The following is a 24,572-nucleotide window of genomic DNA, read 5'->3' as shown; positions in this document are numbered from 1 at the left end:
ACCGCTCACACGAAGCACGTCTGTGGGCCCCCCTCTGTGCTCACGGGAACTACGTCCGGGCACCCCACTGTGTGCACCAGAAACTATGTCCGGACACACCCCGACACATACACACACACACATGCCCCGTGGGCACGGGGACCACAGGTTTGCACTTGTCAGGCCTCCCCCTCTGGGTTACTCCTTGGGCAGGGAAAACCCCGTTTTCAGGTTCTCAGCCCCTGCTCCCCACACAAAGTTCTAGTTTCGGCACTGCTGGCTGCCCCCACCCCCGAGAGACGCCCTTGGCACCAGAGGACTGGGTCTGTCGCAGGCCTTGCTGGGCCCCTCGATGTGTCGTCTCTGTTAGATTATTTGCCTTGTGTTCCACGCTGGTGCTTCGCGGCCTGGATGGTCTTGACCAGGTTTTTGGGGCGTGTGATCCGTGGCCAGGGTTGTAGAGTCGGAACCACAGTGGGGTCCATGCCCCTTGTGCCCAGCCCGCCTGTCAGAGTGACCACCTGTGGCTCTGGGCCCCCCTTGTCCCCTCAGAGCACGTCTGGGTTTGAACAGGGCCTGGGGCCGCTTGTTGCCTGGTTGGAGAATCGCTGATGTGGGCCCTGCCTGGGGAGACAGCCCTCCAGGGGCTCCTGAGCAGGCTCCACGCTGCTGGGTGGGCCCGGGTGTGGCACCCGCCTCCCTGGAGCCCCTTACCAGGCCCCCCAGGAAAGGCCTGCAGGCCTGTGTCTCCCAGGGTGAATGAGGGGTGAGCAGAAGGGTCCCCAGAACCAGATGCTGGGGATGACACGTGAGGTGTGGCCTCGGGTGTGATTCTAAGGTGGTTAAGATTATTTCAGACGAATATTACAGCGTTTCTTGTGGGAAAATCCCTCCCAGTTAGCAAACTCAGGCGTGCCCGCCTGCGGCCCACCAGGGGGCCCTCCAGCCCTGATAAATCAGCCAGCCATGGCAGGCTGGCGTGCTGGGCAGGGTTCAGCCAACCCAGGACAGAAACCCTTTCTTCTCCTTTAACGTTAAACTGATCCTAAGTGATCAGCAAATACCCACAGTGTCCCTGCTGGTGGCTTTAGGTATCCCTGGAGAGAGTGCCTGCTGGGAGCGAGAGGCAGGGCCACAGCCCAGAGGCCCTCGCTGGCTCCCACGGCCCAGGCTGGCAGGCACCAGTGGGTAACGGCGCAGAGGGGCATCCTCAGGGGCTCTGGCCTGGAAAGGGGCCAGGAGGGATGCGTTGGGGGTCTTGTCCAGGGTCTGTCACCAAGTTATTCATCTCAAGACACATGCACCGGATGACCGGTGGCAGGGGGAACGCTACTGAGCCCCCCTTGGGCGGAGCCCTGCCCTGCAGGGTCCTTGTTCATGGTGTGTGAGGACACCCTGCAGGGCTGGGTTCCTCCCTGCTCCGGACCTTGCTTTCCTGTTTGCCAAGGGAGGCTGGCCCAAGGGGTGGGCCGTGGGCACAAGCGTGTGTGTGTGTGTGTGTGTGTGTGTGTATATGTGAGAGCATGGGTGTGCACCGGTATGAGGATATGGGGTGCAGGTGTGCACACGTGTGCATGCCTGTGTGTGTGCACGCACCTGTGTACAGATGTGCGTGGGGAGGTGGCAGCCGGAGCCTGGACTGTGTGTTATTTTAAAGACCCTCCAGCAACGTCCACGCAAAGCCTCTCAGACCCTGACCCCTCTGGCCCTGACCTTCAGGACTCAGGCACTCCTGTGTCTGGTGTCCAGCCAGGAGCCCCCTCCAGGGCCAGGGTGCTGATGACACAAGACTCAAAGGATCGGCGACTTTATTGAGGGTCCCGCCGTGCCTGTGTTTTGTGCCGCCCAGGGGAGCGCAGGTGCCTGCCCAGGACAGGCCAGTCTGAGCGCACGGGGAGTCGCTGCCGTTCTAGTACCCAGGGTGTCAGAGGCGACACAGGCAGAGGACGAGGAGTGCAAGGGAGGCCAGCAGGGCCCCCGGCTGGAGGTGGAGGCTGGGGGCCCCTGAGTAGCCGTAGCTGGTCCTGCAGGAGGCCTCCAGCTGGCCCAAGGGGATGGGCTCCTCGCCGGGAGCCTGTGTGTGACTGCGCGCCTGGGGAAAGATGCAGGTCAGCTGCCTGCCTGAGGGCAGGAGGTGGTCGGCGGCGCGGGGATTGCGGGCCGCTCACCTGCTCCACCGCCTCGAAGACCCTCAGCAGGTTGTCTGCCAGGACGCCCTTGACCTCTGCCTCGGTCCACTGTCTCCTCAGCAGCTCGGCGGCCAGGTCTGGATACTTGGACACGTCCTCAAGCCCCGAGGGAAGCCTGAGATGCGGGTGGAGAAAGCCAGGCTCAGCATCCCGGGGGGCAGGGCCTGGGCGCCCCCGCCCCGCCCCTCACAGCACGTGGAGGGGGTGTCGCCTCACCTGGACACACCATCGTAGTCCCCACCCAAGCCCACGGCTCCGGCCCCCGCCACCTTCTTGATGTGGTCCAGGTGATCTGCGGAGAGGCGGCACGTGAGGGCCCTGAGAGAGGCCCCGGCCCGGAGCCCCGGCCGCTCAGCCCCGCCCACCTGCCACTTGGGACAAGTTGGCCTCCGCTCTGCAGGAAACGTAGTCACTGTAGAAGTTCACCATCACCAGGCTGCCCGTCTCCTTCTGCTCGGGAGAGAGGGCGGCACCGTGGGCAGGGCGGCCAGGCCGCGGGGGCCAGCCCAGGAGCGGACGGCCCCGGCCCAGCCTCTCACCACCAGCTGGAGCACGTCGTCGGGCACGTTGCGCCGGTGCTGGCACACGCTGTAGGCCGAGGAGTGGCTGAAGACCACGGGGGCCTTGGACAGCTGCAGCACAGCCTTCATGGTGGCCACGGACGCGTGGGCCAAGTCGATGATGATGCCCAGTCGGTTCATCTCCTTCACGACACTCTGAGGGGGGACGGGGCTCAGGGGACCCGCACAGCCTGGAGGGTCTCAGCCAGCACCCTGGGACCAGGCAGGCTGTGCCGTGCACGCTTGGGTTCACACGACCTTCTGGGGTTTCTGGCGGCCGCCTGGGAAGTCCAGGTGTGGGGAAGGGCACTGGCCAGGTGTCAACAAGCCCTTCAGGGGCTGAAAGACTGGAGGCCACTCTAATGACCAGTGGGTTCCAGTGGAAGGCCCGTCCTGCTGGCCCATCTCACAGTTGAGGAAACAGGTGACATGCCGGGTCCTCTGAGGGTGACCGAGGCCCCGCCCCCCCACTCACCTGCCCAAAGAGTGACAGGCCTTGGCTGCGGGCCTCGTCCTCTCCCGTGTCCACCAGCCAGTTGTCGGCCCTGGGAGAGCAGAGGGCAGGCGCCCGAGGGGCAGAGTGGTTGCCCGGGCCCACCCACCTCAGGACCCTCAGGAGGAGAGACAGGTGCCGGGGCGGTCCCTGCTCTGAGACCCTCCCGCCCGGCCGGCCCCCCGGGGCTGCTCACCAGGGCGTGTTGCAGCTGTGGGTGAGAGTCAGGTACCGCATGCCCAGGTGGTAGAGCGCCCGCAGGACGCCCAGGCTGCTGTCGATGGAGTGGCCGCCCTCCACGCCAACCAGACTGGCCACCTTTCCCTCCCGGAAGGCCCGCCGGATGCCTGCAAGGAGAGCCCGGCCAGGGGCAGTGGGCACCGGGCGACACGTGTGCCTGGGTGTCGGGTGTGGGGACTGGCTTCCACGTGAAACAAACCGCAGAGCAGTGCAGCAGCCCCTGCTCAGGACCGGGGCTGGTGGGCGCTGGCACCCACCTGTGCTGTCGGTGACACACAGGAAGGTCTCGGGGTACAACTGGCACATGCGGTGGATGACGTCGATCTGCTCCAGCGTCCTCTTCACGGCATCCTTGTTCTGGGTGTCGCAGGGCGTGTACGCAGACCAGAACTGGGGGGGTCACGGGGGGGAGGCGCTGGGAGCTCAGGAGCTGGGCCCCAGGCACACGAGCTCTGGCTTCCCTCTAGCCACGGAAGCCCTCCCCGCAGCCTGGGTGGCTATCGGAGCCCCCTCTAAGGGCCCGGGGCCGTACGCCGCCACCAGGGAGGGGCAGCAAGAAAGGAGGCGATAGGCTCCAGCGCCTCAGGCTCCGGGCCCGACCATACCTGGGCACCCACAAAGCCAGCCCTCAGCTTGGGGATGTTGGTGTGCGTGTGGGCCAGGCTGGTCAGGTTGGCCCTCGGGTCCTGAAGCTGATTGTTGAACAGTTTCAGCAGTTGCCAGGGCAGGTCATTGTGCCTGGAGGGGCCAGGCGGAGGGGTCAGGGGCAGGTCAGGAGGCCCCTTGGACCCGGGCCCCCCGAGCTGCCTCCCGGGCAGGCTGTGCCTTCTCCAGCTCCTCTTCTCATGGGCTGAAGACTAGGGAGGTCGCAGGGTGACTGCTGTCATCTGAGCACACCTGAGCACAGGTGAGCTTCTCAGCTGGCTGCACCCCCAGGCCAGGCCACTGAACTGAGCCCTAAGTGGACAGGTCTTCCCTCCCGGAGCCTTTCGCTGGAGGGAGAGGGAGGGCAGATGCCGGCTTGGCTTCAAAATCGTGGAGGGAGGGGGAGCTTGGGGTTGAGACAATCTCCACGAACAAGGCTGTTGGCGTGGGGCTGCTGAGCGCAGGCCTGGGGGGATTCACAGATGAAAGATGGAATCCCGGGCTGCCCCGGTGGCGCAGTGCTTGAGAGTCCGCCTGCCGATGCAGGGGACGCGGGTTCGTGCCCCGGTCCGGGAAGATCCCACGTGCCGCGGATCGGCTGGGCCCGTGAGCCATGGCCGCTGAGCCTGCGCGTCCGGAGCCTGTGCTCCGCAACGGGAGAGGCCACAACGGTGAGAGGCCCGCGTACGGCAAAAAAAAAAAAAAAAAAGATGAAATGCTTCTGCTGCAGGGAGAGGGTGGGGAAGTGTGGGGCGTGGCCTACCCTGGGGGGCAGCCATGGGAGCAGGGCACCAGTGCGGGATTTGGGGGCCCCAGAGGCCCTCTGCTGCCTCTGTCCCTGGGGACAGTCCTGCACCATTTCCAAGAAGATCCCTCTGTGCTTCCAAAGGACAGGCCCTCTGAAGTTCTCCCAGGAGCTGGTAGGCGGTGAGTGCATTGGAGGAGGAGGTGAGGTGCGGGGAGAGGAGAGGAGGGGACTAGACAGGCAGGACGAGGGGCAGGGGACAGGGAGGGCTCTCAACAGCTGCTGGGGGTCTTCCGGGGCAGGACCCGTGGGGCACATTCCTCCCTGCATCCAGGAGCAGCCCCAAGGGGAGAGACTGCTGGGAGCCATGAGCTCCAGGTGCCGGCAGGGGCCTCGGCCCCTGGGAGCTGATTAGAATTTCAGAGTCTCAGGCCCAGCCCTGGCCCACCAGTCGGCATCTGGCTTTTACCAGCCAACAGGCACACACGCCCGGGACGTGCAGGGAGCCGACCAGCGGATCCCTAGCCTGGTGACAAGGGGGCTGTGAGGACAGCCTGGAGGGGGCTTTGCTGCCACTGCGGGCCCTCCCATCCACCCCTCCTCCCCAGCCCAGCAGCCATGCCCACTCTCCCCAGGACCCTCGCCCACACCTAGTTCCCACCCCCAGCCCTGGCTCCCTCCCCGGTGTCTGTTTCCTCATCTGTAACACACACACACACACACACACACACACACACACACACACACACACACACACACACACACACACACACACACACACACACACACACACACACGGGGCTGCCTTGTGAGGCTCACTGACAATGTTAACGCCGTGACGGCCTACGTCGTCCGGCCCCCTGGGGTGGGCTCTTCCACAGCAAGGTGGCCATGGCCCCCGGTGTGAGGTTTGACTGCTGGGCATGGGCTGGTGGTCAGGACGCCTTTGCTGACTGAGGGGTGGATGAGCTCCAAGGAGGCGAGGTCACTGCCTCACTGCAGAGTTGGGGGGGGGCTGGCCCTGGTCACTGTCCCCAAGGCAGCGCTGAGCAGGACTTCACTCCTTTGCCCCTCTAGGAAATCCGGCCCCACGCTCCAGCTGCCTCCGCTTTGCTCTTCCCTCCTCGCCTCAGCCTGTCCTCCCTTTGTAGGTATCCGCGCTAAGGTCAACACCACATCTTGGAGTCTGTTCTGGAGGCTGATGGATCTGCCCTCCTTATCTGTGTGGCCTGGGTAGCATCCTCAGCTGTGACAGAGGACCCTGCCACCCTACCCAAAGATGAGAGGGGAGGATTCCGAGTGCTGGGAAGTGCTAGAAACGACAGCCAAACACACACTGAGGCCAGCTACGGCTTACAGATGTGATGGCTGGAGCTGGTGCAGCCATATTAAATCATGAGGTAACTGCGGGAATGGTGGCCACACCATTATGGAATGCCATGCCAGGACTCCGTCCGGACTGCTCTGTTGTTGAAGCTACTTATTTGGGTCTCTCTTACCCACAGGAGTAGCTAATACTAACTGGTTTTGATTCTGTCAGCCTAGTCTTGGCCTTCTAAGACTTTGGATAATCCCAGCTCCCCAAATCCCAGCTTCCTGAGTACTCCTGGCTGTCTGGGCTCTTTGAGCCATCTTACCCCTCACATGGACATCTGGACAGCTCCCAGCACCTAAACTCGGAGCCCCTCTCCGTGTGCCCAGCCACCCTGAGTCCCCCGGAAGGAAGGAACATTCATTTTGTTGGCATATTCTACCTGCCCTTGCTGACCTGGGATGCCCGGTCCCTGAGCCCAGACCTGCCAGACAGCAGGGCCTCCCGGATGCGAGCAAAGGACAGCGGCCTCTGCAGCAAACTTCCTATGCCTGTGAGGAGACCCAGCCATGTGAGGACCCTCAGAGGCAGGCAGGGGGATGGGAGGTCCAGCAAGGAGGGGGAGGGGAGGGACCAGGGGAGGACTGAGGGAGGGAGGGAAGGGTGCACTCTGACCCCTGATGGCCGCTTCCTTATCTAGGGCTGCCCCTCATTTCCCTGCCAGTCTTACGTGATGAGACACCTGTTTTCTCTGCTTTTCTTGCGGAGCTTTTGTCCCATAAGGCCTGGGCAAGTGGGTACCCCAACTTTCCCAGCACCCGGTGGGAAAGAGCAGGTGGGGCGGGGGTGTGTGCACAGGCGGCGCCCTTCCCAGGGCAGGGAGAGCCCCGAGGAGCTGGGGGCGGGAGCGGCAAGGGCAGTGCCAGGCCTGCCTGCAGCGCCGAGGGGCCCCGGGGGCCGCTGCAAGGACTCCGGCTACTGCTCTGAGCTCTGTGGGAGTTGGAGCTGGAAGGGCAGGGGCTGGTACTTGTGTCTCCAGACTTCCTCTGGCTGCAGTGCGGAGACCTGACCTCAGGCCAGGGGCAGGAGGGGGCAGTCAGAGGCACAGGGGCGGGGCTGGAGGGTAAGTGAAGGGGTCAGGCGCGGCCAGGTTGGCCGTGACATCAGGGAGAGAGTGACAAGGTGTCACCAGGGTCTTGGCTGGAAGAGGGGCAGGGGGAGTGGGCACCCAGGAGCTTGGCCTGGGGCACTGAAGCGTGAGATGCCTCGGTGAGGTCAGGCCGGGAGCACAGGCCTGATGGGGTCACCCCAGGTGGATGGAGCGAGGGGTGGGCTTGACGAGAGGGTCCCCCAAGGGCCACAGCAGACACCACCCTCACCTGCACTTCCTGTGACACAGGACCCTGGGCCAGGCCCCAACGGTCCCCAGCCCCAGCCCCACTCTGAGCTGGGATCCAGCCCCCAGGGGTCCAGGCTGTGGGCTGTCCCGGGAGATGCTGAGGCCTTGGGGGCCTCACTATTCACCTCCTTCCTGCCGCGTTCCCCACAGGCCCTCATGTACTGAAGTCTCTGGGGCCCTGAGAGAGCCCACAAAAAAACTGAGTCCAGCAAAGGGCAAAGGCCATAGTGCAGTTGGAGAAACTGAGTCCCATTGGAGACAGGGCAGCTCCTGTCTCAGGTCAAGGGCACATGAGCCTCGACCCTAGCGCCCCCCGCCCGGACCCCCGGGGCCGTCACACGGGGGGGGGGGCTGCTTACCCGTCAATGACAGGCGTGCCCTGCATGATCCTCTCCGCTGTGTTCCGGAACTGGTCCGCACTGCAGACGGCCACCAGGGGCCAGAACCACCAGCTGGCCCACATGGCGCGGTCCCCAGGGATGCGCTCCCCTGCTGCTCCTGTGCGTGTGTCCTGACCCGCCGTCCTGGGCGCCACAAGACAGAGGGCTTTGGTCCAGGTGATTGCTGCCAGGACCTCCCCTGTTTATCAGTAATCAGCACATTCCCTGCGAGGGTGGATCCATGGGAGTTCCTAGCCCCTGAGGCTGGGCGTCGCTGTCTGGGCCAGGCCAAGTGTGGTAAAACCCCAGGGGCGGGACTGGTGCCCAGAAGTGGGGCAGAGGATGGGCGAGCGCAGGGAAAGGGGCCGCCAGTGTTTGTTGTGTCCTGCCCCCAGGACCCGGTGTCTGAGGTCTACAAACGAGATTCAGTTTTGTGTACTTGAATGTATCCCTTTGTTTGCCTGTAGTTTTTTGTTACTTTTCTTGCAAGGTGGAGCACAGCCCGGCAGGGGCACTCCTGCCACACTCCACTGCAGTGCTGGGGGCGTCTGCACACTGACCCGCGCTCCGGCTGCAGGCTTCTGACCGAGCCTGTTGGATGCTGGGGCTTGGGGTTGGAAGCTTAGAGCGTTTGCATTTCCTTAGAGCTGGGGGCGCACACTCAGGTCTCCCGGAGGAGGCAGGGGCTGGAGGGTGGGGGGCACGGTTCTGAGAACCCGATGCCCAGGCAGCGCCGGGCCCAGTGAATCGTGAATCCCGGCCCCAGGGCTGGGCCAGCATCCAGGGTTCTGCTGGGCACCTGGGTGACCCCAGCCCACTCTGGATCCTCAGGGCAGCTGAGCTGTGGAGACCCTACCCCCTCGCTGGGCTCCCTGGCACCTCTGTCCCTGGATGGCTTTGGACCCTCACGCAGAACTGCCCTGTGGAGCCCAGGTCCCAGGCCGGTGGCCTCCCCGAGCCCCGACCTGGCCCCAAGGACAGGACGGGCCCAGCTCCAGGCCCTTCCTCCCGCCTGGGAAGGGGTCACGTCCGAACCCTGGCTCTGCCGTCATTAGCTCTGCATCCCGGGGCCTGGGCCTCCAGCCCCGTTTCCCTCCTGTTGAAACGGCAGCTCTCAGGGGAGACTGCGCAGAGCGGGGAGCTGTCTACCTTCCCTCCCTCCACCCACCATCACCCCGGGGGGAGGGGCTCCAGGGCGTCCTCCACCCAGATGCTCGGGGACGAGGCCACCGGCCCCAGACCCCATCGAGGACTTGCCCCCGCTCCCCACAGGGGCATCCTCAGTGCCAGGCCCTGGGATTCCACCCTCTTCACCACTCTGTGCACAAAAGACCCCCTTGAAGAGTGAGGAATCCAGGACTCTGCCCACGCTGCCTGGGAACCGTGGCCCAGCAGGTGCTGGGCCAGGACACGGGCTTTAAAGCCGAGTGTGTCCCTCTGCCCCCCCGAGCCAGGACCCCGTCTGCCCTTCGCACTGTCCCCATGGCCCCAGCACCTCGGCGGTCCTCCGTGCTCTGTGTCCAGCCCCCTCCACCTCCCCGGCCTGTCTCTGCGACCCGACGCTGCTGCTTTGTGGCGGGCGATGCCCGTCTGCAGCTGGGGGGCTTCTCCCCGGAACCCTCCTCTCTGACATGGCTGTGAGCACACGTCCCCCCTTGTTCACACCGGCCTGCTCCATTTGACTCTCCGTATTTTCAACCTTTTCCCCTTATCGTTTTTGTTTCAGAGTTGGCTTTTTTTAAGAGCATGTAATTGTATATTTTTTAATTTTCTTTTTTTTTTCATGTGGACCGTTTTTAAGGTCTTTATGGAATTTGTTACAATGTTGCTTCTGTCTTCCGTTTTGCTTTTTCGGCTGCGAGGCTCGTGGGCTCTTAGCTCCCGGACTGGGGATGGAACCAGCACCCCCTGCGCTGGAAGGCGAAGTCTTAACCCCTTGACCACCAGGGAAGTTGCAAGAGCATATAACTGTATTTTATTTCTTCACCTCATCTGAGCGCCTCTGTCTGTAAATGTGACCGTTTCAGCCAGTACGACGGTGACAGCACTGCATCCCCCCTTAGCCTCGCTACTTCCCAAGCGACGGCCGGCCGTGCTCCTCCCGTTTCTTGCTTCTGCCGTGCTCTTCGTGTTACTTTGATTCCTTTCCTACCATGGTTAGGAAGTGCCTCATGGAGGTAACTAATATTTTAACGCAATATTTTTAAAAATCAAAAATTCCTGCCCCCCAAAAAAATCCATGATGAACGAAATGTGAAACTTTTAGATAGAGTCAAGGCCACATCTGACCTTTCCTCTGGTCCCAGCTCCCCCCGCGGTTCCGCACAGCTGGTCTCACCGGGCCATTCACATTAGGTTTCGTGACATCAGCTGCAGGACTCTCTTGCAAGTTGGTGACAGAGGCCGGCGTTTCTAGGAGCTAAGCTGAGGGCGTGACCACACTTCCCAGGGTGACCCGAGCATGAGAAGACTCAAGGCTGGGTGCACCCTTGTTCAAACAGGAGAGGATGTCCAGGACGACGGCCCCGGAACATGACACCCAGAGGGCCCAAGTCCACGTCCAGGAGGGCTCGGGCCGTGCAGCGTCTGTCCCACACACTCTCCGGTGACTCACAGCCTGCGGCTGGCCGGGGCGCGCAGGGTCGGGCTGCTATGTAAGTGCTCACGCTCCTCAGCCGCAGCGTCTGTCTGGAACACAAGTCACCGTGGTACCTCCTGCTGGGATCGTCACCCTATGGACTCGCGGGTCAGGCCCCCGAAATCACCCTTGAACCTGTGTGCTCTGGAGTCTGGGGTCTCTGGTTGCCTTTTTCTCCTTCCACTGGGTGCTGTTACCATGTCCTCACAATCTTCCAAGCTCTGGGCCTCCTACCTCACCGCCCCTGGCTTCGGATCTGTGGTTCTCACTTGATTTCTGCCCTGAGCCCTCTGCCTTTCAGTTTATGTCCTTTTTGGTAGAGCTGGTCCCCAAACCACCGCTAGCAGTGGGTGTGCGGGAAGTGGATTTCCAAGTCCTGGCGCGTTTGCACGTGCCATTATTATGCCCTCATAACTGAGCAGCAGTTTTACCGGCCATGCAGTTCAGGGTCATAAACCGTTTCCTCTCAGAAAGTGAACGTTCTGGGGCCGTCCGCACCGCACTGCTGTCGGGAACCCAGTTCTTTGTAGGCGGCGTGTTGCTTTCTTGCACAATCTCCTTGAATCCCCTCTTTCTCCGTGGGCTCTGCACTTTCTCAGTGTCGTGCCTCCTTGGAGACTCTGTTTCATCCGACCGCCCTGCACCCACGTTCACCAGCTCTGCCTCTGGTCCCGGGACACGCCCTGGAATCCCTTCTCTCCTGCATCCTCTTTGCCCACTCTCCTGGGCACGGCGCTCAGTCAGATGCTGGACATCCCGCGTTGATCCTTTTTGTCTCTTGTGTTTTTCTCTCCTATTTTAGGTTTCCTCGTGCTTTTATTCTATGCGTTTCTGTTCTGTGAATTTATGAATAGAATAGAGATTCTGTTCTTTGAATTTATTCTATGAATTTCCTCAGTTCTGAATTCGAGCACTTTTATCCAAAGTTTTCTTTCAGGAATTATATACTTAATCTCCCAAGAGTGCTTTCTTGTGTTTCTGTTGGTGGTGGGTTTTTTTTTTCCTTTGCACCTTGTTCTTGTTACGGAAGCCATATTGTCTGCTATCAGTGAGAAGTTTTGTTTCCTCTGGACCTTTTTTTCTTTCCATTGTTTATCTGGACCTTTTGTTGCATGTGCAGGCTGGAGGTCTTTGTCACTTCAAACGTAATAATTAAGGATGTAGCAGTAGCGAGGCTGCGGTGCTGTGGATACACGGGCAGCCTCCCAGGTTCAAGAGGGGGGCCGCCATTACAGTGGGGGCCCTTAATGTCAGCATCTAACATGACCATGTCAATAGCAGCCCTGATTCTCAAAACAAATGGTCTTTTAGGGAAGGACCCACTGGTGCCTTTTCCCCCAGAGTCAGCCTGGCCGTGGGCCAACCAGGGTTGTGCGTTTGGGTACTTGGGCGCTGGGGGTCAGCTGGTCCACGATGCAGCCGTCCACAAGCCCGATTTCAGCCACGTATCTCACTCCCACCCCCTCTCGTGACGTCTGAACCGAGTTCCTCTCCGATTTCTGCTGGGTGGCTGCCCCCTGTCCACCTGCTGCCCCCTCTGTACATGTTCCCGAAGGGGCCACCTCCGTCCCGCTTCTTATCCCCAGAGACAGGCTGAACCTGACTGCTGAGGGTCCTGCCTTTCTCTGACACAGCAGGTTCTGCTTGAGTCAAGTCCTCCCACCTTGACAGACATGGCGAGGAAATGTCCATCCCAGGCCGACCTTCTGACCTAGAGGATGCAGTGGGTGTCGCTATGGAGGATTCTCACAGGGCTTCTGCTTCTAATTCCTGTTTCTTCCTCTTGTGCTGGTAGCTGGCACCCAGGGACGTGAGCCTCAGGGACAGAGCCGCGGCCCGACGGCCTGGCCCAGGTCCTTTGATTTCAGAGACTGGCTCTCAGGAGGTGGGAACAGGCTTTGTTAAGAGCACGAGCTTGGAAACCAGGCCACCCTGGGTTCAAACTCCCGTGTGGCCAGCTGCGTTTTCCGGAGCCGGCAGCCCCCACGTCTCCATCCATGCGCCCTCCTAATTGTCCGCCAAGAGGGGGGACACTTGGCTTGACGCGCAGAGAGAAGGCGGTAGGCGTGACTTCCATGCTGCCGCCTGGCTCCTGTGCTGGACACTCCGTCGGGAAGGCAGCCACCAGCCCAGCTCCCTGCCGGCTGGCTGACCGCCGGCCCCCCTGCCAGCTCCTGGCTGAGGCCGGATCCGCGGGCCAGAGACCAGCTGGCCCCGCCGGGCCCGGAAACGTGAGCGATGGGAGCCCGCCGAGGACGTATTGTGCGGCGGCGGGGAGCTGACCTGCTGGCCTTTCTTCCACTGCCGGTGACCAGTGTCCTGGTCTGTAAAATGGGGTGAGTAAGCCGAACCGCCTCGGCCTCCTGGAGGTGGCTGCACCCCACTGTCGCCTTAGTAACAAGAAGCCCCACATGGGTGGCGGCCGAGGACACGTGCTCTCCCCGGCGGGTCCCTGGGAGGACGCCCGAGGCTTGCAGCCAGCTCAGCTCTCAGCGGGGCCACTTAATAGTTTGCTTTAAAGCATTATCACTTTTTACTTAAATAAGGAGAATAATATTATTAACTGGAAACATCAACGTCACTTGCCGTAAACAGAAGGAACACAGGAAAATAAACACACAAAAACTAAACAGTGCTGTTCAGTTTTGGCCAGAGCCACAGAGAGGCGGCAGATTCCGCGTCCAGGGAGCAGTCAGGGCCCAGCTGCATCCTCACACACCCGAGGCCCCTGCACGGCAGGCCAGGCGCTCACCCGAGCTCCCAGGACCAAGATTGGGTCCACCGAAACTGCCCCCACCCACGTGGGCCGGGCTGTCAACCAGCCAGGAGGGACCAGAGCCCAGGCCCCGGCACAGCCCAGAGCAGCACGGAGGGCCTGAGTCCACAGCCCACATCCCTCAGGAATACACACGCTATGTGCGTGAGCAAACACACAGAGAGACGTGCAAACACAGCCAACCACACACCCACCCAGGCTACAGAGCACACCCACATCCAATGCACACACAGGTGTACACACACAACCACCTGCGTGCAGACGCCTGTGCCCCCAGAGACACCAACACAGAGAACGTGCAGACACACCTACCCGTGACCCCCATACCTGCACACGTACGCACCTGAACGTCGCACACGAGAATGCTCAGACATGTCCCACACCTGCGTGTGCAGACACAGCACATGCTTACAAGTACACACATGAAGACTTGTACATGTGATCAGCACATATGCAAACGTTCACATACAGAGACACACATACTTAGCATGTAAATATAAGTGCACACACTCAGACATAAGTACAAAGATGTGACACACACACACTCAGACATAAGTACACAGATGTGATCACACAAACACTCAGATGTAAGTACAAAGATGTGATCACACACTCAGACACACACTCAGACATAAGTACAAAGATGTGATCACACACTCACACACACACACACTCTTACCAGGCCTGTCCTGTCACATACGCAGCACACAACACACATGCTTAGCCTTGCAGACGCCCTTGTATCTGTGTCATTGTGCCCACCCGGCCCCCACGCCCACCTCGGGGCCGGCAGCCATGCCCTCAGCCCATGACCACCCACAGAGCCTGGCACACGACCCGGCTACATCTGGGTTGGGCTGTCCCCAGGCCCCTCAACCTTCCATGCCCAGCCATGAAGCCACCACCGGGACCTCTGCCCCCAGATCCTCACTGCCCAGTTTCCTCACGGACGACACCCCGTCCACCCAGCCCCCAGAAGTGGCCTTCAGGCTCGTGGCTTCTCCACCAGCTTCTCCACAGCTCCCTGACCCAGGCGGCCCGCGGTGGCAGGAGGAGACGGCCATCCTGCAGCCCAGACAGCACTGCGCCGGGCTCCCCGCGAGGCCTGGGGCTTTGTTTCTGTTTTTCTCAAGTTCCATCTACCCCTGAGTTCCGCAGGCGGCCTCACCTCCCTCACACAGAACAGCAGCTCCCCCGGGGGCCTTCTCGACACACCTCAGAGCACGGGACAGAGGGCCGAATGCCGCACACGTGTCAGCTGGTCCGCGTTTCCGCAGACACGTGAGCCAGGCGTGCCCGGCACACACGGCCCACCGGGTCTCAGCGCCCTCTGACCCTCGGGCTGGGCCTCGGGCCTCGGGCCGGGCGGTCGGGGGTGGGGGCCGCCTCCGGCAGGCTGCTGGCATCGGTGGGAGGGGTGAGTTAGGAGCTGTGGGGAGGAGGCTCACGGGGGACACCTGGGCCCCGGGTCCCTCCCGCCTGGCGCACAGCATCCCAGGCAGAGGGCAGCCTGTCACCTGAGGGCCCGGGGTTCCACCCCTGCCCACCGCCCTCACTGCTGGGGGGAACACCGCTGTGTCTCAGGGCTGGAAGGCATCCTCGGCCGCAGCGGGGCCCAGAGGCTGGGGGCCCTGGTTTCTATATATGTAACATCCCCAGCTACAGGAGCGTCAGAAGCAATCAGGGATCGGAATGTCCTCTGGCAGAGACACGGGACTTCCAAACCCAGGGGAAGGTCTGGGTGGTGACCCAGCCCAGCTGGGGGCTGGCTGCGCTAATTGGTTTCAGGGTTCTGCGGTTAGCGTGGGAGGTGGGGAAGAGCCCGGTCAGCACTGGCAGGCACCTGGCAGTCCCATCGCCATCCGGGGAGGGCACACACAGCTGGGCGCACCCTGGCTCCCCGAAGTCCGGGCGGGGGCACAGTGGGGCGTGCACAGCCGCACTCCCGCCTGCCCTCTGCCCTGGCCCCCTCCTGGGCCGCAGACGCCGACTCTGAGTGGGGACAGCCCCCTAGTCGGGGCAGTGCTGTGATGAGCTCAGATACCAGAACTGCGAGGAAGGGGACGTGGCCGTGGGGCCCGGGTCGGGGGCTCTCCCCACCTCGAAGTTCAAGGAGATCCAGAGTGTGAGGAGGGGGTGGGGATCTAAGCAGAGGCTGCGGAGCTAGGAGGCCCCCTGCTGAGGCTCTGGAAGCAATCCACTCCCTCGACCCTCCCCTTCCCGGGTGCAGGGTGAACGGCACCGGGAGGGGAGGGCCCGGGAGGAGAGCCGGGTCAGGGTGGCGAAGGGCTGAGTGGCCCCCCAGGCACTGCGGACCAGGGCCGGGGGAGGCAGCCAGGTGCAGGCCCTCCCTGGAGGACGACGCCCCAGTTCCACCACTCTGGGGGCACCAAGGCTGGAGAGCAGAGCTTCCCCACTGGGTCTGCCCGGGTCCTGGCATAGCCGGACGGCCGGAGGGCCAGAGGCACTGAGGACAGGGTGTGGGAGGGAGAGTTCTGCTTTTGATGTTATTACTCTTTGTACTGTTTGAAAATGTTAGCATGTGCATTAACATGGAAAAATCAAATTAATTAAACCAGAAACAGAGGGTTCAAGCGGGCTGTGCACAGAGATGGGGGTCTGGGCACCTTAGGGCCCCAACCCAGCCCTGAGCCCTCCGTTCACGGGGGTGTCAGGTGAGACCCTACAGGCAGGCTCAGGCTCCCCCCTCCCCCCCCCCCCCCCCCCGTGCAGCTGACCGGTCAGGAGTCCCCAAGGGAGGAGGCCCAGGGACTGCCAGCAAGTGTGTGGAGCCACGTCTACTACACTGCACCCTTCCTGCTTCCACACCTGTGACCCTGGGGGACACATCTGTCCTTCTGAAAGTCCCCAGAGAGAAACCACGCCTAGTCAGGCTGAGCCTGGGGAACATAACGTTCAGATGGGTGAGTCAGCAGTGATCTCTGGGGGACGCCCCTCAGGGAGGCTTCTTCAGGAGGCCTGGGGTCAAAGGGCGCACACCGCCACGGCCGGCTGCCCTTCCTTCTGAGGTTGGGGTGCCCTGGGCCCCCAAACGCTGGCCAGCATGGTCCAGCTCACCGAGCCGGCACCTGGGCCTGGCAGGGGGACATCTCCATCTGTCCCAGGGTGGCTGCTGGGGCCTGGGAAGGGCTGCCAGGCTCAGACAGAGGCCGCGTGGCTCGCAGTCAGAAACAGGCTGTGTGACGCTCGCTGACATTCTTAGTCTTGCCTTTGCCACGGTCTGGCAGGATGTGTGATGGGCAGGGACTCCCCGTTTGTTGCCCCCGAGGCCCCATCCTCACTAGGTTTGGTTTGTCTCACTCTCTGGTGTGTCCTCAGCTTCCAGGACAAGCCAGGACCACAGAGTGTGCGGCAAAGCAAAGGCGGGCACAGGGGTGGGGGCAGACTCCAGTGGGCTCCCTCCTCCAGGCTGGCCTCCGGGCTCCTCCCCTCCTGCGCCTGTGGCCACTGGATGAGCTCCTGTGAGGGACACCGGGTCTCCTGTTGGCTGGTGGGCTTCTGTATTTGAGCATGAGACATCCCAGGAACATTTAGACAGTGCCTGAGGGCCCTGCCCGGGGCTGCCAGGCCACCCTCCCTGTGGGCCTCACAGGCAATCCCGAGGCTGGGAGCGCCTTCCGCAAGGGGGGTAGGTCTGGGGGCCCCGCCAGCTGTTCCTTCAGCAGATCCCTGTCCCTGCAGAGGCCCCCGTCCTGGGGTGCCGCCCGTTTACACCCCCTGTCCAGCATGGCAATAGGGAAGCTGTGGCCCGGCCGCCCCGCCCCAGGGCAGGGTAGTCACTGGGCTGAACCAGGGCAGGGCAGGGCAGGCGAGGGCCTCCCGCTGGGGCCGGCGCCTCCCTCCCTGAACTGTAGGATGGGGAGAATGGTGCCCGGCACAGGGACCCTCTAGATTTGAAGGAGACGCTCGTGTGAAAATGCTCAGGGTCTCTTAAGCGCTGTGTGAGGGCCGCCCTGTCCTGTCTGTGAAACAGGCCGGGAGCCCCAAGCTCAGCCTGAGGCTGGTGGACGCTCGGGGGTGAGGCCAGGGGCTCGGGTCCCCCTAGGGCCTCCCGTGGTCCTCAGACCCACACCCCGTGACATGGGCCCCAGGTGGCCCTGGCAGCTGTCCCCACCCCGCCCCTCCACTGCTGCCCTCTGGTGGCCGGTCGGGCCACGTGGTGTTGCCCGGAGGTCATGCCTGTGGAGCAGCCCCCTGCATACTCTGAGGGTCCGGAGGGCAGCACAGGTGTGGCCCCCCTTTCCCAGCCCTGGAAACTGAGGTGCGGGCGGCACGCACCCAGGCCATATGGCTCGGAGCTGCAGGTTCCTGGATGGCAGTGGGTAGGGCAGACAGCAGGGCAGCCAGGCAAAATTGCAGAACAGGAAGGCTTCCTGGAGGAGGAGACAAGCTAGCTGAATCTCGAAGGGCAGGTGGCCAGGGAGGAAGGCTCTAGGCAGAGGACAGCAGAGATGTGGGAGAGAGAAAGCTGCAGAGGCCGGCAGGGGCCTCACGGGCCTCAGTGGGTCTGGACCAAACCCTAAGGACAGCAGAGGGCCTACTGACTCAAGCCCGCTTTGTCAGGCGTAGGGGGGATGTGCATAAACATTCAGTGCATAGCAGACAGCACGCGAGCTGCATCGCAACAAAGCGGTCACAACCGTAGCACAGGGGGCAGCTGACACCTCCACCCCTAGGCGAACGGACCCACAGATTACGGCGCGCCCACGCGTGCAGCGTGACACAGAATGAACGGGAACCGTGGACACACATCAACATGGCTGAATGCCGTGAAGAAGGACACTCAGCCTTGGTCCCTGGGTGCCGGGTCCTGGGATGGGTAACCCGGGCGGTGGGATGGTCGGGAGGGGCTGTGGGTTGGTGAGGGCGCAAGGGAAGTTTCTGGGGGAGACGTGTCATGTCTCATCTACGTAATGGTCGCGTCATGTGTGAACAAGTGAAAACTCAGAGAACTGGACTTCTGTCCCTGGAGCTTTGAGGGTCACGGGCTGATTTTCTCTAGGAAAATGTGAAGGACAGCGTTCAGGAGGTAGCAGCCAGGTCAGGATGCACTTTGCAGTCTGGCGGACAAGGAAGACAAAGCCTAGAGCCCTGCGCCTGCCCTGGGCACCGGGAGGCCAAGGGGCCAGCTGCGGGCCACGCCAGCCAGGGGGAGAAAGGGCCCACACGAGGCAGAGCGGCTCTGGACTTGGGCCCCGCCCCAGGGCTGCTTGCAGGTCCAGTCAGAGCCCAAGTCCTCCCCTGCTACCCGCCCCCCGCAGCCCCTCGCAAGGCTGGCCTCCTCCCACCCCACAAACCCAGTCACCCGCCCCCTCCCTCCCCACCAGCCAGGCCCCCAGGGATGCCCGTGCCAGCCTGATTACACCTGCATTTTCCCAAACACAGTCACATTCACAGGCCTGGAGGTCACACCTCTGGAGGCGACCATCCCACCCACTGCAGGTGGGTCTAATTAGTGCCCCATTTCACAGATGGGCTCATGGGTGCCAAATGCCCTGCAGAGGTCACCCAGCTGGCAGGGGAGCTTCAGACCAGGCGGTGCAGAGACCAGTGCAGGGACCCCCCTCGCGGGGACGTGTGCCTCATCCAGGAGGGGCACGAGGGGGCCGTGTGCCCTGAGGTCACCCTGGGACACTGCCCTGCCCTCCACGCAGGAGGGCGTCACACGGAAATGCCAGGCCCAGGAGACTCCTGACACATCCTTCTCATGGGAGGAAGATGTGACAGGAAAAGGGCAAAGCAGCATGACAGAGGGGAGGGGTGGCAGCCACCGATGGGGGACAGAACTTGCTGAGACCCCGGGAAGCCTCGGAGGCCGGCCTGCACTGGCACCGCCATCGCAGAGCTGGGCTGTCCGAGGCGCCGCATGGACCAGCCCGGGCTGGGTGTCAGGGATCTGGGGGTGGGGGCCGGCAATCGGGGGGCTTCTCTCCAGGAGCCAAGAGCTAGGCTGCCACCCACACCTCCCGAGGGAAGCCCTGCAGCCAGGCCAGAGAGCCGGGCAACCCTGTCCCCCCCGCTTGCTCTGGGGACTTTCTGTTTCTTTTCCTTTTGTCCCGGAAAGTTGCCATCAGATTCCACCTTTTATCTCAGATAATTCTTCCCGAGCACTTCGGCTCCCCAGGACACCTGAGGACGGGGTGCTGGACGCGCCTGTGGCCGCTCTGTCTGTGAAGATGAGGGTGGGCGGGGGAGGGCGGCACTGTCCCCGCTGGGGGCCCGGAGGGGACAAACCCCCACCCGCTGCTCGCAGGGCCCAGCTGGTGGGACTGTCCAGGCCCAGGAGTGACTTATCCGAGCCACACTGCGAGCTAGTGATCCAGGCGGGGCCAGGGGCTGGCTCTCTGGGGTCACTACAGGAGGGTCGGTTCAGGAAAAATAAGGCTGGAATGGAATTCGGCCTCCAGGCCCTTTAAATGGAAACAGCTGGACTGAATCCGAGTCAGCGGGGCACCAACCGACTGTGGAGGCCAGATTTCAATCAGTGATAACTATTGCGAAAGGGCAAGGATACCACGTTGCAGTTACTGCATTTGTGCCGAGCAAGGGGGCTGGGGGGTGAGCCGGGCTCAGCCACTGGGGGCGCAGGAATCTACAAAAGCGGGAAGGGGCCCCCAGGCACTGGCCTTGGGAGCGGGCAAGGGGCAGGGTGTTTGGGGTGCAAGAATGAGGTACTGCTCCCCAGCCGGACCTCTCCACATCAAAGCAATTCTTGTCTGCTTTGCTCTCCAGACAGTAGAGCATAGCAAACGCCACCGCTCAACAGGGATCTTGACCTCTGACTCCACAGACCCGAGGTTCCCTCAAACTCCTTGGTGAGCGTCTGCTACTGTGGCCTGACCCCCCTTCGCTGGCGAGCCCCCCAAAGTCACGGGCAGTATTTGGTCACAACTGTATCTCTAAACCGGGCACAAAGTATACATCCCAGAAGCATCAGTGGACAGACTGCCAACAGCTTTGGTCACCACTTCATCACGTGGAAGAATAGCTGTGGGAAAATTTGTGCTATTCTTTATCCACCAAACGTCCAACAGTGAGGGAAGGGGTTGGGGGATGGACCCAGCGTTTTCTTTTCTTTTCTTTTCTTATAAATTTATTTATTTGTTTTATTTCTGGCTGCATTGGGTCTTCGTTGCTGCGTGCGGGCTTTCTCTAGTTGCGGCGAGCAGGGGCTACACTTCGTTGCGGTGCGCGGGCTTCTCATTGTGGTGGCTTCTCTTGTTGAGGAGCATGGGCTCTGGGCGCGCGGTCTTCAGTAGTTGTGGCACGTGGGCTCAGTAGTTGTGGCTCACGGGCTGTAGAGCACAGGCTCAGTAGTTGTGGCGCACAGGCTTAGTTGCCCCGCAGCATGTGGGATCTTCCCGGACCGGGGCTCGAACCCGTGTCCCCTGTGTTGGCAGGCGGATTCTCAACCACTGCGCCACCAGGGAACCCCAGACCCAGCGCTTGCCTCTTTAACGAGCGCCGTGCTGCGTGAGAGAGCTGGGTGGGTGCTGGCTGGGCAGCGGCAGCTCACGACTCACTGCCCTGCTTAGAACACGCGAGAAGGGTCAGCCCATGGAGACAGCAGCCCATCAATCCCGTGGGATTTTAGTAAATTGTATTCAGACAAGGATAGAACCATCCGAAAAACAGGTCAGGTTGGACTCCCCGCCTCATATTCTACAAATCAGAAAGCACTGGAAGGGAGCAGATAGACGGCATTAGAGAAAAATACAGACGCACGGCCAGCACACCCCAGGGGAGCATCAAAGACCAGTGACAAACTAGGAAAACACATTTCTAATAATGCTTACAGCACAAAAGGCCTTAAGTCATTTTTTAAAAAGAAGCAATCCAACAGAAAAACGGGCGAAGGGCATGAACGAAGAGATGACCAAACAGACAAAAAAAAGCTGAATGAGAAAAAGGCAGCTTAAACCATGGCAAGATTCTTGTACCAATCTGACTGGCAAACTCCAAACGTCAGCTAAAATCAAACTGCATTTGCCCTGTGAACGAGGAGCCCCACTTTGCGAAACTGACCCCACGGACACACGGCACACACACACACAAGATAGTGTCTCTGCCACACGGTTCATTGCCCCATGTCCACCTGGACCAGAATGATTTAAAAACTGAGGTATTCTCTGCAGCTGTTGAGACTGTAGACTGATGAGCAGAAGTCAGCAGGACGTCCGGAGGGAGGGGTGGACGCACCTGTAATCAGTTACTGCAGATGATGGTACCTGGCTGGATGCCCAAAGTGGCAGGAAGGCCACCAGTAGGACGTCCAGACACACCTCGCCAGGACTCGGATTACTTTGTACCACGTGAGGGTGTTACTGTGCTCACTACTTACAACAAATATGTCTTTTAATTAGCTGACAGCCATGGTTTTAGTTGGTAAAGACGTGTCTGTCCTCTCCTGTTCTGGAGACCAACAGGGCAGCTGGCTCTGTGCCCATCCCCCCCGCACAGCACTTCGTGACGGGAAAGCGAAGCCACGGTTCCCTTCTCAATCATCCTCAAGAAGGGGCTGCAGGCTCTTTTGGTCCTGGTGGGGTCGGGGTTGGCCCTTTCCCACCTCCCCTGCAGAGCAGAGTCCACACCCAGGGGGCCGGAGGGGGGCTGTTGGGTGACCCGCCTCTGTCATCTGACCCCAAATACAGCTCAGTCCCAGGCCCCTGGCTGCAAGCCCAGAATTTTCCAGTTTGGTGCCTTTCTGGGCCAACCTGAGTGGGTAAGCCGTCCTCCAAGGCTGGCAGACAGGCAGAGCCAGGAGAGTTGCCTGGTGGGTGGGGTCTCGGACAGTTTGGGGGTGCCCGGGGCTTCCGTCTTCCCCCTGGAGCTACAGAGGGTGTGCGGGCCTCTCAGGGACCCCAGACCCAGGGAGCGCCCTTCATGCTCCCAGACTTCTGTCTTTATGGTGGGCTACTCATGCTGGGGGTCGTGAGACAGGACGAAAAAGACTCATCTTAGCCCCTTCAGCGGGATCTCAGGACCCACCACTCCCCTGCTGAGCCGTGTACAGAAACTCTTGTTATAAATGTTCCTTAAAGACTTCTGACGGGCACAATTATATTGTCCTGTGTTTCGAGCGTGGTCAACGTTGAGCATAAACATTAAAGCCCCTGCTTCTCCTCCTTGGCCGGCCTGGGAAGTGTAGGCTCTTGCCCTCTGAGGGCACCTCGTGGCTGTAACGGGACTGCTCCTGGCCCCGGAACCGCCCCCTCACCAGCCTGTCTCAGGGCCTTGAGCAGACGCCCTGCCCTGCGAGCTCCTCTGCCTGGTCCAGAGTTCACTTCCACCCTTCCCTTAGGGCTCCCCAGACCTCACCCTGGGCTGGGAGCTGCCCCTGAGCCACACTCACCCTCCGCAGGTGTAGAAGCTCACGTGCACGCACACACACGTGCACTAATACACGTGCTCGCAAACAAACATCGGCGGGTTGGGCCGGGTGGTCAGGCCCCCCGGCCTCGAGGGCGACCTGGCTGCTGGAGGAGACCGAGGGGGTGGTACAGGCTGGCTGGAGGGCTCTGCCCGGTCAGTGGGGCCTCTGGGCAAAACGTCCCAGAGCTGCTACCCCCATGCCCACTGCCACCACCGCTTCGGGGTAACCACCGGAGTTCAGTGCCAGCGTGGGTCCTACCGGCGGCCACGGGAGGGAGACTCCAGGAGGACTCTGCTGGGAGGGCCCCACGGCTCAGAGCACCAGCGCCCCCTCCTCCGCAGGGCTTCCCCTTTTAATTTTGGCTTTTGTGTTTGGCTCTTTTGTTTCGAACGGGCAATACATTCACAGGATTCCAAAAAATCAATTTGATTTTAAACGGTACCTGCAGGCGTCTTCTATTGCCGCCGAAAAACCACCACAAACGCTGAGGCTGCCAGAACCTGGTTCTGTGGGTCCGAGTCCGGGGGGCACTGGCCGGCTCTCCCGCCCGCCCTGGGTCTCACAGGCCAAACCAAGGCGGCCCAGACCCGGAGGCCCTGGGGAAGAGCAGCGAGTTCGGTCCCGCTCCGCGGCTGGGCGGGAGTCGACTCCCGATTTCCAGCTGGAGGAAGTGCTCGGTTAACGATGTGCGATTCCATCCGGCCCACCTGGGGCTCCTGCGCCAGGTTCTGCGGATCAGGGGTGGCAGCTCTGGGGGCCGTTCTGTCCCCACGGACACCCCGGGAAGTCGCGCCCCCGTCCCTGGTGCCACAGCGCCCTCACTCCCCGCCTGGCACGTGCACTTCATCCGTACACGCGCTTTGCGTGTGCTCTCTTCCTGTGTTTCTTCAGCTAGGCGCACGTGCGTGTGTGTGCGCGTGCGCGCGCGCGCGCGCGTGTGTGCGCGCCCTCACGCACCCTGATGTCAGGACGGTGGGTGCTGGGTGTTTGCAGCATACGGAGTGGCTTGGAGCCCCGAGTCGGGCTCCGTCTCACCGGCGCCCGAGGGCGGCTGACAGCGTTTTCTACGTGTGCCCTTACCTGCCTGGTCAGCTCCCAGCGCTACTCTGTGGGTCACACGTGACTGCCGGGACCCTCCAGAAGGCTGCCCCCGAGCGGCGACATCCACGGACCGTTTTGCCATACCTCCTGCGCGTTTGCCAGGCACGCTGAACTTGGACGTCTCCCCCTTCACACGGGGCACCGCCGCCCTGCCCCCACGCACCTGAAGACAGAGGGTCTCCAGGCAGCGTCCACATTTCCTTGGCCTCGATCGAGGCCCCTCAGGGGGTGGGGTGAGGTTTCCGGGTAGCCCGCGAGGTGCGGGCAGGACTCTGGAGTCCGCCAGGAGGGCGGAAGCCGCCGCCAGCCGGCCCGGAGCTGCCCTTGGCCTGTGTCCCAGTCGGCAGACATCTCCACGGGCGAAGAAGGCCCCAGGCGGAGCAGCGATAGGACCCTGGGGCCTGCCCAGCAGGCACGGCCCCAGTCCTCACCCCACCCCCCACCCCGCCGCTGCTGGACCCTCCTGACATCGCCTGCTCACCTCCAGTAGGGCCCTGGCCCTGCTCTGAAGGAGTCCAAGGCTGGGGAAGGGGCCGGCCTCCGAGCGGCCCAATCAGAGCCGAGTCTGGGGGTTCTGGGGTCTCACTTCATCCACAAGTCCCAGAAGACAGGGGCTTGGGGGGCGAACATGCAGAAACCTGACCTCAGAGGCAGGGTCCATGCAGGAGCCCCTGCTTTGGCTGCCAGTTCATTGGGTGGGGGGGTAAAGGCCTGAGTCCCT

General features: G+C 61.9%; 1 protein-coding gene across 1 annotated transcript; it reads right to left on the bottom strand.

Annotated features, from left to right (window-relative positions):
* Nucleotides 1-1,875: 1,875 nt before the first annotated feature.
* On the bottom strand, nt 1,876-23,208 carry DPEP1 (dipeptidase 1). Its single transcript, XM_030849419.3, has 11 exons — nt 23,193-23,208; nt 7,922-8,086; nt 4,067-4,199; nt 3,719-3,851; nt 3,418-3,568; nt 3,204-3,273; nt 2,708-2,884; nt 2,534-2,618; nt 2,385-2,460; nt 2,148-2,283; nt 1,876-2,071 (listed from the first exon to the last, which is right to left on the bottom strand). Exons 2-11 carry the CDS (start codon nt 8,023-8,025, stop codon nt 1,904-1,906), a joined length of 1,233 nt encoding a protein of 410 aa, XP_030705279.2. The 5' UTR covers nt 8,026-8,086; nt 23,193-23,208; the 3' UTR covers nt 1,876-1,903.
* Between the last annotated feature and the right edge of the window lie 1,364 nt (nt 23,209-24,572).

This window comes from Globicephala melas, chromosome 19 (genome assembly GCF_963455315.2).
Source record: "Globicephala melas chromosome 19, mGloMel1.2, whole genome shotgun sequence".
Classification (NCBI taxonomy): domain Eukaryota; kingdom Metazoa; phylum Chordata; class Mammalia; order Artiodactyla; family Delphinidae; genus Globicephala; species Globicephala melas.
This window is presented reverse-complemented; position numbering and strand designations above follow the sequence as displayed.

What these genes read in the sequence shown, in the direction of transcription:
- DPEP1 (XM_030849419.3), bottom strand. Translation starts at nt 8,025, where the DNA reads ATGTGGGCCAGCTGGTGGTTCTGGCCCCTGGTGGCCGTCTGCAGTGCG. An exon ending in GACTACGATGGTGTGTCCAG is followed by an intron (nt 2,284 to 2,384) that starts GTGAGGCGACAC and finishes CCCGCATCTCAG; the next exon opens with GCTTCCCTCGGGGCTTGAGG. An exon ending in TCTTCGAGGCGGTGGAGCAG is followed by an intron (nt 2,072 to 2,147) that starts GTGAGCGGCCCG and finishes ATCTTTCCCCAG; the next exon opens with GCGCGCAGTCACACACAGGC.